The following is a 13800-nucleotide window of genomic DNA, read 5'->3' as shown; positions in this document are numbered from 1 at the left end:
CTAAATTCCAATTAGCCAGACATTCCTGAATTTATCTTCTAAGATAGATACAGTGAGTTATTTTTCTTTTCAGCATCCACTTCAGATCCTTCCCTAGCTTTTTAAGTTACAATTTTACATCTGTTCTATTTTGAAACCTAGTTTTCTTCTGCTGTGTATTTATGTATTCAATGCTAAAACCAGCATTTTGGTACTTTATATTTTAGCTAAAGATAGTGCTTGTCTTTTCTTTCAGAGACAGTTAAAAAGAATCAAATGTAGACAATTTGTATGTGACTGTATTGGTTACTCATAAATTATTAAATAATGCCATAATGAGAATTGTACCTATCTAAACCTTAAGTTACTCTGTAATTATATTAAAACCTGTGCATGTATGTTTCTATTACCACAAAGAAAATCTAATTATAGGGAATCAGTTTTGAAATACACTTACCAGGATGATTGGAAATGGGAGGCTGGAAGGCAAGCTCGTTGTGAACTGGCCCTAAAGAAAAGACAATAAAAATCCCAACTTTACTTATTAAAGGTTCACCAAAATTAAAAATTTTAATAAACCTTACTTAAATATAACTACCATACCTTAGGAGTTGTTTGGATCAAGCTTCTGCAATGTCTAAGAACTTAAAAGCTTAGTTTAGATTACTTGATAATTATATTAAGCAAATACTCTTGAATTACTTTTGTAGATATTTAATAGCTAACATTTTAGTGCTATATGCCAAGTGCTGTTAAGCAATTTACAATATTTGTACATGCAAAATGTAATGTAAATTATAAATTACTCATGTAACATGTAATACAGTGTAATTTATAATGTAATATATAATAATAATTCAAATTGTTAGGTCCATTCTAAAAGCAAGTGTTTATTAAATTAAGGATATTTCCATAATGGAACAGTAGCTAACATAATTGAGAGATTATTATGTGTTAAGACACTGTGCTAAACATCTCATATGAATTATTACACTTATTTCTTAGAACACTGAGATAGATACTACTACTACTACTACTACTACTACTACTATTACCCTTAAGGCTTAGGGAGATTAAATAACTTGCAATGGTCACAGTCAGTTAAGAGCCCAAATTCAGCACCCTTAACCACTATGCTAGCCCAACAGCCATTAAAAATTATATTCTCTTAAGACATGGAAAAATAGTAACATAACTGGAAAAAAAAAAGGAAATAACAATATACATAGTATTATCTCATCCTCCACCCAAATTTATATATACTTATTTGTATTACTAGAAGAAAAACATGACAAAGTATTAGAAGTGGGTATCTCTGAGTAGTAGGATTCTGGGTAATTTTTATTTTCTTATTTATACTCTTCTATATTTTCCAAGTTTTGGGGGGGGGGGGAACTCTTAATCTTATGTTAGAGGAAAAAAGATTTAATACATATGAAAGATTTATACTCTTGCTTTTACTAAACCAAGTGAACAATGTTCCTATTCTGCCTGAAACTACAAGCTATGGTTAATCAGTAGGGTATCCCTCCCTATCAAGCCTACAGAGTAATGATAGATTCCACATCAGAGTGTCTATGGTATGCTAAATACTTCTGTGAGGGAAACCTTGAGATCTTGACACTCAAAGGGTTTCAATCATCTTGGGGTGGATATACAGAAACACATGAGATCTAAGAACATATACAAAGCAAACAAACAAATGAATGGAAAACAATGTGGTGTTAATGAAACATTAGCAACAGAAAAGTAAATGTACTTAGTAAATATCACTCCTCTAAAACAAAGGTATGACAACATAATTATAAAAAATAAATAATACTGTTTACAAAAAATACTGAAAAATACTAATCATTTAATAAAACTAAATTGTAAAATGAATAAAAGATGTAAAACCATTTTTAAATGGAAAAAAACTAAAGTCCTTAAAAAGAAAAGGCCCTTACAACAAAAACAAGAGCTTACAGTAATGTCCGGGATGGGGCGGCATAGGCGGGTGGTGCTGAAGATGGCCGTTTTGGTGGTGAGGCAAATTAGGTGTGTATGGTGCAGTCCTACTTCCAGTCCAGGTGGTAGTGCTGTCTAAAAATTAAGGCCCACATGGATTAATTTGCTTTTATAAAGTCTGCCTAGTTTTTCTCAACTTCTTAAAATATTTTAAAAAGCATGTACATACTATGATGGTAAGTAGCTGGCTGACCAGTAAATCCATTCTGCTGCTGTCCTGGCTGAGGCCCTGAAGCTATCTGCAACAATCCTTCACTATGGCTGCCTGCCAGTATACTGGCAGGCTGACCTAGAGGAACAAGAAGACATTAAGATGGTACATTTATAGATGCAATCCTATGCTTTTATACAGTAAATGAAGGACCAAATTATATCTGATAGTCACAACTCTAAAAATGGGCAAAAGATGAAACTCATTCATGGCCTATGAAATAAAAAATCCTAGTCCTCTATAAAGGCAAATCTAACTTGACAAAGTTCAAAATTATTCTATCTTAAGCAATGTCTACCTAATTTTAGTGGCCTATTTCTTCACAATGTTCTTCAAATGCCAGGAAAATCCCACTATATGTCTAGCCTATCAGGCTAACTTCTTCGGAAGCACATCATATCACCCTGGGCCACTCCATTCAGCTCTGGACCTTTTTGATTAGGACTCCAAAAGTCCAGGCTTAAGTAAATGTTGAAGACTGGAAAGTTTATTATTATCAGCTCTGGTATAGGTAATGGCAGAATGCTAGGGTTTGATAAAAGAAAAGCAGAGCAGGCAAATATTTTAAATGAAATGTGATGGATAAGGTGAAAAAATTCAAAACAAAATTTTAAGCTCCACTGTCCAATCATATAACATTTGCTAGTTAAAAAAAAAACAACTATCAGACTACCAGTATACTTTGAAATTTTGTCATATACTTTTAAAAACCAAGAATCACCTATTTCCAAGAACATTATCACGTTCCTGAATTTACAGGAAATTAGTTGCCCTCTCTGTATGTAACGTTGACGACTGAGCTTCCTCTAGCTTCTATTCAATTCAAAACCATTCTAGGATATTGCTTACTGGCCTACATTTTTAAGGCCTTTTTTTTTTTAGTGGGGGAAAAAAAAACTTGATTTCTTCAAGCAAGCACTAATTAAGTCAATTGTCTCATTTGTAAAGCACTGAAATTTCATAATTGTTATTTGTCACTGGCATCACCTCAATTTTTTCTTATCTAAATATGAGCATAATCAGAAGAGAGCAAATGACCACTGCTCCAAGTATCAAGGAAAAGGAACATTTTTCTCCTCCCTACAAATCACATTTCCTTAAGATTATAAAATTAAAAGCTAAAGAGAATATTTCAATACTCCACAAATTTATTTTTAAAGACAATCTTTTTAGTAATTTCCCTTCCAACTCATCCCACCCTCAAAAGTTTTTGCAAGTTATCTTATGATTTTAATTTATAAATATTTGTAAAGAAACCCTGAAGACATTCAGGTGCCAAAAGACATAAACTGTAAAGTAACCCACTGCAGTTATCTATACTGAATATTTCCATTACACAATTCCAAGTACACAAGATGAAATTAAACAATACGACTAAATCAGCTCATGTAAAATAGTCTTCCAATTCCTCTATTTTAGACCAATTTCTTTTCTTTCTTTTAATTTCATCAATACACTTTTTGAGATCTAATGGAAAATAAATTTTGCAACAAATTCTAAAACCTAAAGTAATTACTACTCAATTATGAAAATATATCCAAAAAATACCAAGACAAAAGTACCTGCATTTCATTCATATCACTTTTTCTAGTCTTCATAGAACTCAGCCCCATGGAACAGGACAGTTAAAATGAAGTCACTTTAGCAGGCATCAACAAAGGCATGCAATTTCAACCTCCAGATACTATCAACAGAGATGAAGCAGCTGTGCTCTAGCACTAATCTATGCTGTAATGTGACTTCGTTAATTCTCCATCACTACCTACTCTCTTTGTCAAGTATATTCCCAAATTGGTAAATAAAAAGTAGACAGATAACAGAAGTACCAAGTGGTTAAGGGTCCAGGTTCTCAAATATGTGCTTAACCAATATGGTCCACTTAGATTATATGAGACTACTCTCACATATTTTCACATAGAGGCTATATCTAAGTCTCTATGGTAAGGCTGTCTCATGCAGCAAATCCAAAAGATATTGCTTTGAAGAGGTGAAGTGAATTAAACGGGGAAAGTTGGTATGCTTTACTCAAAAACTCAATTATATAAACCAGTCCTCTATTTCTTCCAAAGGTCAAATATGTATATTGAATCTAATCTGACATTAAATAGAATGCTCCCTTGGTAGCAGCTAAAAAAGTTTCAATCCAAAAAAAATAAAAAAATTAAGTATCAATCCAGATCTATCAACATCTAGTGCTGATGTGGGCTTAGATACAATTTCCTTAGCAACCAGGTGCAAATAACAACATATACATGTCAAGAACCTGCTCTGTGATTAATTTTAAAAAGCTACTCCAAGCAGCAAATTATCAACCTTTGGTGACTGTAAAAATAAATAACAGTAGTAACAGAATCAGGTCATTATTGCCTTGATTAGGCCCCAAGAAAAACTGAACTTAACAGCCCTGTGGCAGAGAAAGTGGTACCTCTATTACAGAAAAAAACCTTTTGGAAACAGACTTCCATTTGAAAAGAACACAGGGTTAGCTATGTTGAATTTAGCTTTATTTCAAAATTGACTAAAATACTTAACGTTTATCTTGAGGGATATTAGCTTGTCAAGATCCCTTCTTCTAAGTTTGCACAATGGGAGACTGAGATGACTATTATAAAGTAATAGTCTGCCAGATAAATCAAAAGAAAAACACTGATTAAAGGAGAACTCCCAATTCCATTAACACAGACTTTTATAAACATGTTGGTTTAAAACTACTTGTTAACTCCTTAACTATTTCTCTAAAAAGTATCTGAAAGCTCAAGAGGCTTCTTACATCTGCATGTAATAGATGAAGTACAAATCAGACCATTAATTTAAATCAATATTATAATCAGTCATTACTTAAATTCCAAGTGACTATACATCAACATAAAAATGTTTAAACTACAAACAATTTTTTCCAGGACGAACCCAAAAACCTATTTAATACTTGTTTACCAATGAAAGATACCACAGTACTTTTAATTATTACTTAGAGTTTTCCTCCAAGTGACTATATAGAAATATTTGACAGAAAAATTCAACTTGCTGACTACATGATTCTACAACTCACTTGTGGAAGCCACAGGAATGTTGGGAAAGTTGGTGGTGTTGGTAGCATTAGACTCAGATGGAGCTAACAGAGCTGGGGTGCTGTATGTCTCGGTCGATGCACGATTACTTGGTGGATGTTGGATGGTTTGAATTGAATGCCCTTCAGTGGATAACGATGGCTGTCCCTCAAAGTCATGAACATATTCATCCTTCACCAACATACTTGGTGGAGCTATATAGAAAATTAAGCATATTTTAAAATCTTATAAGCTTCTATTCCCAGAAAAAAAATCTTATAGCACCAACTAAAATCAACAATAGTGTAAGTAACTAATGCAGAATTTATTTACAATATTTTAACAGCATATTACTTTAGCAAAACCTGTTTATTTAGAGGTAGTGGCATCAGGTATAAGTTATCAATCAATTTGACTGACTCCTTGAAATCTGAAGCTAGACTATATTCCAACAACTTCCAGCAAAGGTCCTGAAGAGGAAGTCCTTAGTTTCTTGATTAACCTAGAAATAATAATCACCTTAAATACATAACATGAGGTGGGCGAAAACCAAATGGCTGGGGAAAATATTTATCCAGATAAGACCAAATTGAGATTGAGTACTGAGCTATATCTTTTTGCTAATTTCACACACTGTAGAAGTATGAGTAGGATCTGATAGCTATCCATTCCAGGATCTAGAATTATTAAGTAACATAGTTTTTGAAAGTGAGGTATACGGAATGTCCCTAAAGAGTCAGAACCAGACAGAAAAATCCTAACTGCTAAATCAAACTGCAATTTCCTTATGCTGGTGAAAAATTTAATAATCAACATCTTTCACCTATGTGGTTACATGTTAACAAGGAAAGCTAGACTATGATACAATATAATACCTTTCCTTGAACAAATCAGGAAACAGGGTTTGTTGTGAGGAAAAAAGAAAACTGAAAGTGCATTTATAATGTCAATTGTTCTCTACCCAGACTCTCCATGTGTTTTTGGGCTATTGTTTTGGGGTTTTTAATCTTCAGCAAATAACCCTTTCCTGCTTCTGAAAACTTACCCCAGAATTTTACTATCCATTGAACTTTAATACTAGGTTCTCTTTGTAGAGCAGTTAATTCATAGTCCACAAAGATACTCTCTTTTCCATTAAGAATCAGCATATAGCACTCCTTATCTTTCCCTGTGTCAATCTTTGAAAAAAACCTTACACATAAATACCAATTAGTTGCATGGCTATTTTTTCATTAAACTGAGAATATTTCAATGCAGTAAGAATAATCCATTATTCAAATTTCTATGTACAATCTTTTAAAGGCTTTTCGTGAATCTAAAGTCATAAAGACATTGATACTTTTAAGACACATAAATTTTACACCAAAGAGTTTCTCTTTAGAAAATTCTACAAAAACAGAAAGATAACCAGAAGGATACTTAGTACATCACTATGTATCAGCAAAAAAAACTGAACCCAACCACTCATCACTAATGTTGGCCAAATTACAAAAATACAAAGAAAAAATTCTTTGGGACAAAAAGTGGGTATGGCTGTATTTATTCAATCTATTTTCCAAATTACACTCTTCAACAAAGTTCTGTGATTTTCTTCATCTAGATGAGGACATCTCTATTTAATTCCTAGACATTTTAGGGATTTTCTGCTGTTAAAGTGACTAGGATATTTTTACCAAGATACTGGTATTGTTAATAGATAAGGAGAAAGCTATTGATCTGAGGATATAACTGGTCAAACTGATACTCATTGCTTCTGCTTTTCAGTTGACTCTTTGGCTTAATGTGCAATCGTAACAACTAAATTCTGATTTTAAAGATGCATGCCTCATAAGTTTTTCCTACCTAATATGCTGGCTAAACTTTTCCAAATGTAAGTTTGGGACTTACACCAGTCTACAGGTCTCTAAATCAAGTAACTTAAAACATATGTTTCTTGGGTAAAACTGTTGGCATCAATGATAGAGGTCTGCAATATGTTTTTGCCAAGAGAAAAAAGATTACAAAACACTGTTGTAAACTATGATCATATGCATGTTTAAAAAATCATATAGGATAAGTAAAAAAAGCAAGGTCCAGAAAAGTACACAATATGCTTTTTGTGTAATAAAGGAGGGAAGTAGTACATGTATTTTTGCATAAAGAAACCCTAGAAGGAAACACCAGAAACTAATAAAAGTGATTACCTGAGGTAGGGGGGAATGGGGGCAGGGGTGGGAGCACTTCTTTTCACTGTATACCTTTTTATAGTATTTTGATTTATGGACCATGTATTGCCTATTCAAAAAAATAAAATTAAAAAAACATATAGTATATATTTTTAAAGTCTAGAAAAACAGACACCAAACTATTAAATATTTCTCTTTATGGACTAGCATTCAACAAATTCATTCGCTAAAAAAATATTTATTGAGCACCTATGTTCCAGGTACTGTTCTAGCACTTGGGAAGTACCAATAAACAAAAGAAAGATCTCTGCCCTCGTGGAGCTTACAATCTTTTAAAATTTTTCTATTGTTTAAATATCTAATAGTGAGCTCCTCCTAGCTGTCTAATCTTGGGCAGTTCCTTAACCTCTCCTGGCACCAGTCTCTTTATTTTTGATAAAGTGTGGATAATGCCACCTACCATTTAGGGTTATTATGAGAATGATGACACGATACTTATAAATCATTTACCTTAGTACCTGATACAAAATGAGTACTTAGTGTTAGCTATGATAATTTAACCATATTTTCAGAGCGGTCATACATGTACACAGTTATAGTAAAATGTTCAATGAGGGGTAAGGAATGTGCAGGAAACAGAAAAGCTGAAGCCACTGTACTCATCACAGGTCTGTGCTCTTTATCACCACCAGCAGGTAGGTCATGTACTTGTCTGATGGTACTGTCACTATCTTATTTACCTTTTATTTCCTCAATTAGACTATGAGCTCCCTAAGTGGAGAAAACATACCTTATTTATCCTGTTGTCCCCTAAAACCTAACACAGTACCAGGCAATACATGCTCATTAAATATTTGTTAAAATGAATACATAGGTAGATGTGGTCATGGAAAGTTTCATAGAAGAGATGATACAGGCTGGATATGACTACCACCATGAGCCTAACTCAAAAGTGAAGGAATGAACCCATTTTCTTAACTTTTAGTTACCTGGTCTTGTATTATTTCTTTGACCAAATTTAGAAGGAGCTGTGAGAAAAACCTGTTTTTTGAGGAAATAAACCTTTCAAGTCAGCTTTTACATACCCACCAGTAGGGGGATCTACAAGGCTGAAGACAGCCCTAGAGTCACTAAAAACAGGCTAGTAACCCAAACAATCCCATCAATAACAGGTACTCAACAACAGCAGTATTTTAGGATAGGGAAGGAGTGTAATGAGTTTTCAGAACTGGATCTCCTCACAACCACCACCGTAGGGAGATTCTAATATAATTATCACTACAATCTCCCAACCCCTAACACCACCTGAGCTAAATGCTTTAATTCTCCAAAAACATGGATGGAGAATGGTGAAGATGGGAAGTGACATGGTATCAATATCTGTGGTGACAGGGCTTTAACCAATCTTAAAGCTACCCTTCCCAGACCACAACAGCTTCCACTACCAACCCATTGTTTTAAAAAACCTACTAACCATTAACAAGTACCAAAAGGCACCAGAGTCTTCTACTACTACTAGTGGCATGAAAGAAAAGTGGAGAATAAAAACAAGCGGGCTTTCATGGTCTACCTAAATTTTGTTTAAAGTCAGAAAATATTTCTGACCCACCTCTAAGATTCTGCAACAGAAGAGGTGCTGAGCCACTAATTTCCCTCCAGAACAATGGCATAACTTTTTAAAGTGATAGTGGCTCTTCATCAGAGTTTCTCTGCAAATTAATCAGTTCTTACAATTTTGAGTTTATTAACATGTTCTAAGTAACAGAGCTAAAGTTTTAACAGATCTTTCTCAAATATTATACTAAAAAACAAAACACACACATATTTGTTGCATTTCCCCACCTCAAAAAACTTTTTCCTTTTTAAAACAGGACTAGATCATCTGTGACCAGCATATACTTTAGAATGTCCTTGCTTAATTTACTCAAAATGTAACAAGACTGAAAAAATATTAATATATGTAGTTTTAAATCATTCTTAATTAAAATTACCTATCATTCATAAAAACAAGTTAGGCTGAAATGAAGAAAAATTAGAATACTATTTTTTTTTAAATGTTATACATGCCCGGCCAGGCGTAGCTCAGCGGTTGAGCGTCGACCTAGGATCCAGGCAATCAGGGTTCGATTCCCGGTCAGGGCACATGCCCGGATTGCGGGCTCAATCAATGACTCTGTCATCATTGATGTTTCTATCTCTCTCTCTCCCTCTCCTTTCCTCTCTCTCAAATCAATAAAGATATATTAAAAAAAAAAAAAGTTATACATGATTCCAAATTACCAAACATTACAGGTATTTATACCCATTTAAACTAGCTCTGTGAGAATGAGATTTTCTTCCAAAATAACCAGTTTTAACTGATTCAAAAAATTTTCTTCCTTTGTATGTTTTGTTTCCCTACCATATTTTTTGACTTTAGTTCATAAACAGCAGTTCAAATAAAAGAGCCAACAACTTATTTAAATCCAGCTTTAAATGCTGATGCATGCACCCCTCCAAAATCTACATTTCCAAGGCAGCAAGCTTTTTTCATTTAAATGTTACCAGTATCCACAATTTCTAAGTAAATAAAAAATAGAGGAGACAGAATAAAAAAAAAACAAAGTTACAAGAAACAGATTACCTACCATTACTCTGCAGTGTTAATCCTGAGAGATCTTAATTTTTAAAAGGGGAAAAGAAAATGAAACATTAATCATTATCATGGAAATATTTTCCATTATATTTAAAATTACAGAATGTAAATATAAGCCAGAGTCAAAACTTCATGAACCATTTTAATTCAAGAATAAATGCTATCTGACAATACATGAAATATTCAACTCTGTCATGCTTTCCATCTTATTTTTCAAAAACAATATTCTAAATGGGCAAAATACCAATTATTTAGTTTTAGCAATCAAAATACAAGTTTGTTCCAAAATTGAAATATTTATATTTCATTAAAAATGTCTGGTTCTTTAACCTTAGTTGAAGTCCTGGGCCACCTCCAAATTTATAATTTAACTTAAAAAAATTAAAACATTATTGCAATCTTTTCCCTTTGTGCTTCTAAGGATAAAAGCAAAGTCCACTTACCAATTCCAGGTGATACAACTCGTTCATAGTGATATGGATTCACACAGACACTATCACATTTTAAGTCAAATGCATACTGACAATATTTAACATGTTTTAGTTCATTTTTGTGAAGATCAGGCCACCTCCAGAGACGGGCATAGATCACATGAGGAAATCCTTTCCGACCAGCCACCTAGGAAAAAACAACCACTTATTCAGCATCAGTTATGCATCACACATTATACAACACACTTTATATATGTTCTCATTTAATCCTTACAATCCTATAAAGTCAGTATTTTAATTTCTCTTTCATAAATGAGAAAACTAAAGCTCAAAATAACTTACTTGGCCATGGTCACAAAGCAGTGAACTTAGGTATGATTTCACGGCCTGTGCTCGGGTTTTAAAAATGTAAAAAAAGCATGAGTTTGTTGTAGAAATTATGCCTAGAATCTAGAAATAAAAATTTTAAATCTAACAACATGAGATCTTTACATGTTTCTTTAAAAATATTAAGCACAAGAGATGTATTATGTAGTTCTACACAAAAAATGTGACCAGTTAAAATGAAAATTTGTCAAATATAAGCTTTTTAACTCAAGTTTTAAAGCTATGCTTGAATTCTTCTAGATTGCTTTTTATATAAAAGTACCAAAAATACAGTATAAGATTTCTAAATTATTAAGAAAACAAGTATAACTCACATTTTAAAAATGTGCATATAGCCCTAGCCGGTTTGGCTCAGTGGCCAGAGCATCAACCTGCTGACTGAAGGGTCTCAGGTTAGATTCTGCCTGTGGGAGGCAACTCACATGGATGTTTCTCTCTCTCTTTCTCTCTCTCCCCCTTCCATGCTCTCTGAAAAGCAATGGAAAAAACATCCTTGGGTGAGTATTAAAAAAAAGAAAAGTGCATATAATACCAAAAGGAAAAAAAAGCTACAAGGTCAAATACCAAAGTGGTAAGGGTGTGGGCTTTCTTCTTTTATTTTTATGTTCCAAATTTTCTACATTCAACTTTTTAGTCAGAACATTAAACAATTTTCAAAACATGTCTTTATTATATGGAATACTTATTCTTCCATATATTCCCATAATGAGTATTGGTACAGGATGTATAATATCTAAAGAGATGAAGCAAAAATTAAATTATCCCAAAGAAACTTAAGAGGAAACAAGAGTTTCTTTTTTAATCTGCCACTACAAAAGACATACAAAAACTCTAGTACAAGACCAACCTGAAGCCTTCCATCCAATGTTCTCTGTATGGTAACACATTTGCTAGGATGAGCTCCATTTGTAGTAATGGCGGTTATTAAAGAATCCAATTCATCTTTTTTCTCCTTCAGCTTCTTTACCAAACTTTCAATTGCTCTTTTTGCAAATGTTTCACTCTCTCCACCTTGTCTATGGCACATCAAACTATGTACAATGCTCAGACAGGCATCATTACTTGTTGGTGTATTCGTTATAGACATATTGTCCATCTGTTAAAGTTATTTCTTTTAAATCAAGTGGGTCTCCAATTTCCAGAGCAATTTTGATCTTTTGGAGGCAGTGAAAAACACTGGCTAACGTCACAAGGAAAACTGTTAAACATGTGGTATTCAGGATAACCTTAAAAAAAAAAAAAAAAAAAAAAGACAGATATTAGAACACATTTTACAAGGTAGATTCAATTACTTGGGAAAAGATGGAATTGCTCCAGTTAACTCAAAGATTCAATGCACATAATTAAAATTTAGTGCTTAGATTTTTAAATGACTTAATTAAAATGTTGCTGTTTTTGACATTCCAAAAATATTAAAGTTAGGCCTTCTCATTATTATAGAGGGCATGCTCAATCAAGCCTTGTTGACTGTATTAGTCACCCTAAAGTAAAATCTTCAGACTTTTAAAAAGGAATACTTATGAAGACCAGCACTTTAAAATATTCTTAATAAATAACTAGTTAAACCTAACAGTCTATCACTAATACAAATGAAAAATTCACTGTCACCTAGTAAAAATTCCGTTTATCAGTTAATAACACTCATCTTTGTTAAAAGAGACTACTGGCAACAATAAAAAGATAAATAACTTTTCAACGGGCAAAGGATTCTAAAACTCATTTCTACAAACCATGGCCATAAAGCACATGAAAAATGCTCAGCATCATTAGTCATTAGGGAAATGCAAATCAAAACCACAAGGAGATGCCACTTCACACCCACTAGGTTGGATAAATCAAAAGGATATACAGAAAGACAAACACCATATGATTTCACTCATACGGAGAATCTAATGAACAAAACAAACAAAATAGAAACAGACTAATAGATACAGAAAACAGGCTGATACGCTGTCAGAGGGGAGTGGGGCTGGGTGGAAAAGGTGAAGGGATTAAGCAAAAAAAACCCCACAAAAAAAACTCATGGACACAGACAACAGCATGGTGATTACCAGAGGGAAAGTGGAATAAGGGGAAGTAAAAGAGGGTAAAGGGGGATAAATGGTGATGAAAGAAAACATGCCTTTAGGTGATGAACACATAATACATTATACAGATGCTGTATTATAGAACCATACACTTGAAACCTATATAATTTTATTAACCAATATCACCCCAATAAATTCAATATTTTTTTAAAAAAGGATATACAGTTAAGTATTGGCAAGGGAGTGGAGAAAATCAAACCCTTACATTGCTAGTGGGATTGCAAAATGGTGCAGCCACTTTTGGAAAGTTGTCTGACAATTCCTCAAAACGTTAAACACAGAATTACCCTATGACCCAGCAATTCCACCCAAGATTACTGAAAATCTATGTCCACACAAAAACTTGTGCATAAATGTTCATAGCAGCATCATTCATAATAGCCGAAAAGTAAATACAACCCAAATGTCCATCAACTGATAAATGAACGAGTATATCCATACAATGTAGTATTATTCAGTCATAAAAAAGAATTAAGTACTGATACATGTTACAACATGGATGAACCTGGAAAACATGTTAAGTGAAAAAAGCCAGTCACAAATGGTCACATATTATATAATCCCATTTATATGAAATATTTAGAATAGGCAAATCCATAAAAACAAAAAAGATTAGTGGTTGCCAGAGGCTAGCAGGAAGAAGAGGAATGAGGAGTGACTAATGGGTATGTATGGAGTATCTTTTGGGGGTAATGAAAATGTTCTAGCCCTGGCTGGTTTGGCTCAGTGGTTTACAGCATCAGCCCATGGACTGAAGGGTCCTGGGTTCGATTCTGACCAAGAGCACATACCTCAGGGTTGCAGACTCAATCCCTGGCCCGTCGGGGGGGGGGGGTGTGTGGGAGACAACC

The 13800-nt window shown here is 33.5% G+C and overlaps 1 protein-coding gene across 5 annotated transcripts in view; it reads right to left on the bottom strand.

Moving 5' to 3' along the window:
* Positions 1-13800, bottom strand: part of SMAD4 (SMAD family member 4) — a 47107-nt gene that overhangs the window by 17482 nt on the left and 15825 nt on the right. For all 5 annotated transcript variants that reach the window (XR_015714833.1, XR_015714832.1, XM_087819100.1 and 2 more), the window contains exons 2-8: positions 11710-12088; positions 10488-10662; positions 10037-10066; positions 5247-5459; positions 2156-2275; positions 1945-2061; positions 437-487 (exon numbers count right to left, since the gene is read on the bottom strand). Coding sequence is in view for 3 of the 5 variants with exons in the window: in XM_087819100.1 (XP_087675226.1) it covers positions 437-487; positions 1945-2061; positions 2156-2275; positions 5247-5459; positions 10037-10066; positions 10488-10662; positions 11710-11958 (955 nt within the window). In the remaining 2 variants the exon portion in view is untranslated. The remainder of the gene's footprint in view (positions 1-436; positions 488-1944; positions 2062-2155; positions 2276-5246; positions 5460-10036; positions 10067-10487; positions 10663-11709; positions 12089-13800) is intronic.

The sequence above is a fragment of the Miniopterus natalensis genome, chromosome 7, assembly GCF_054644295.1.
Source record: "Miniopterus natalensis isolate mMinNat1 chromosome 7, mMinNat1.hap1, whole genome shotgun sequence".
Lineage (NCBI taxonomy): Eukaryota > Metazoa > Chordata > Mammalia > Chiroptera > Miniopteridae > Miniopterus > Miniopterus natalensis.
This window is presented reverse-complemented; position numbering and strand designations above follow the sequence as displayed.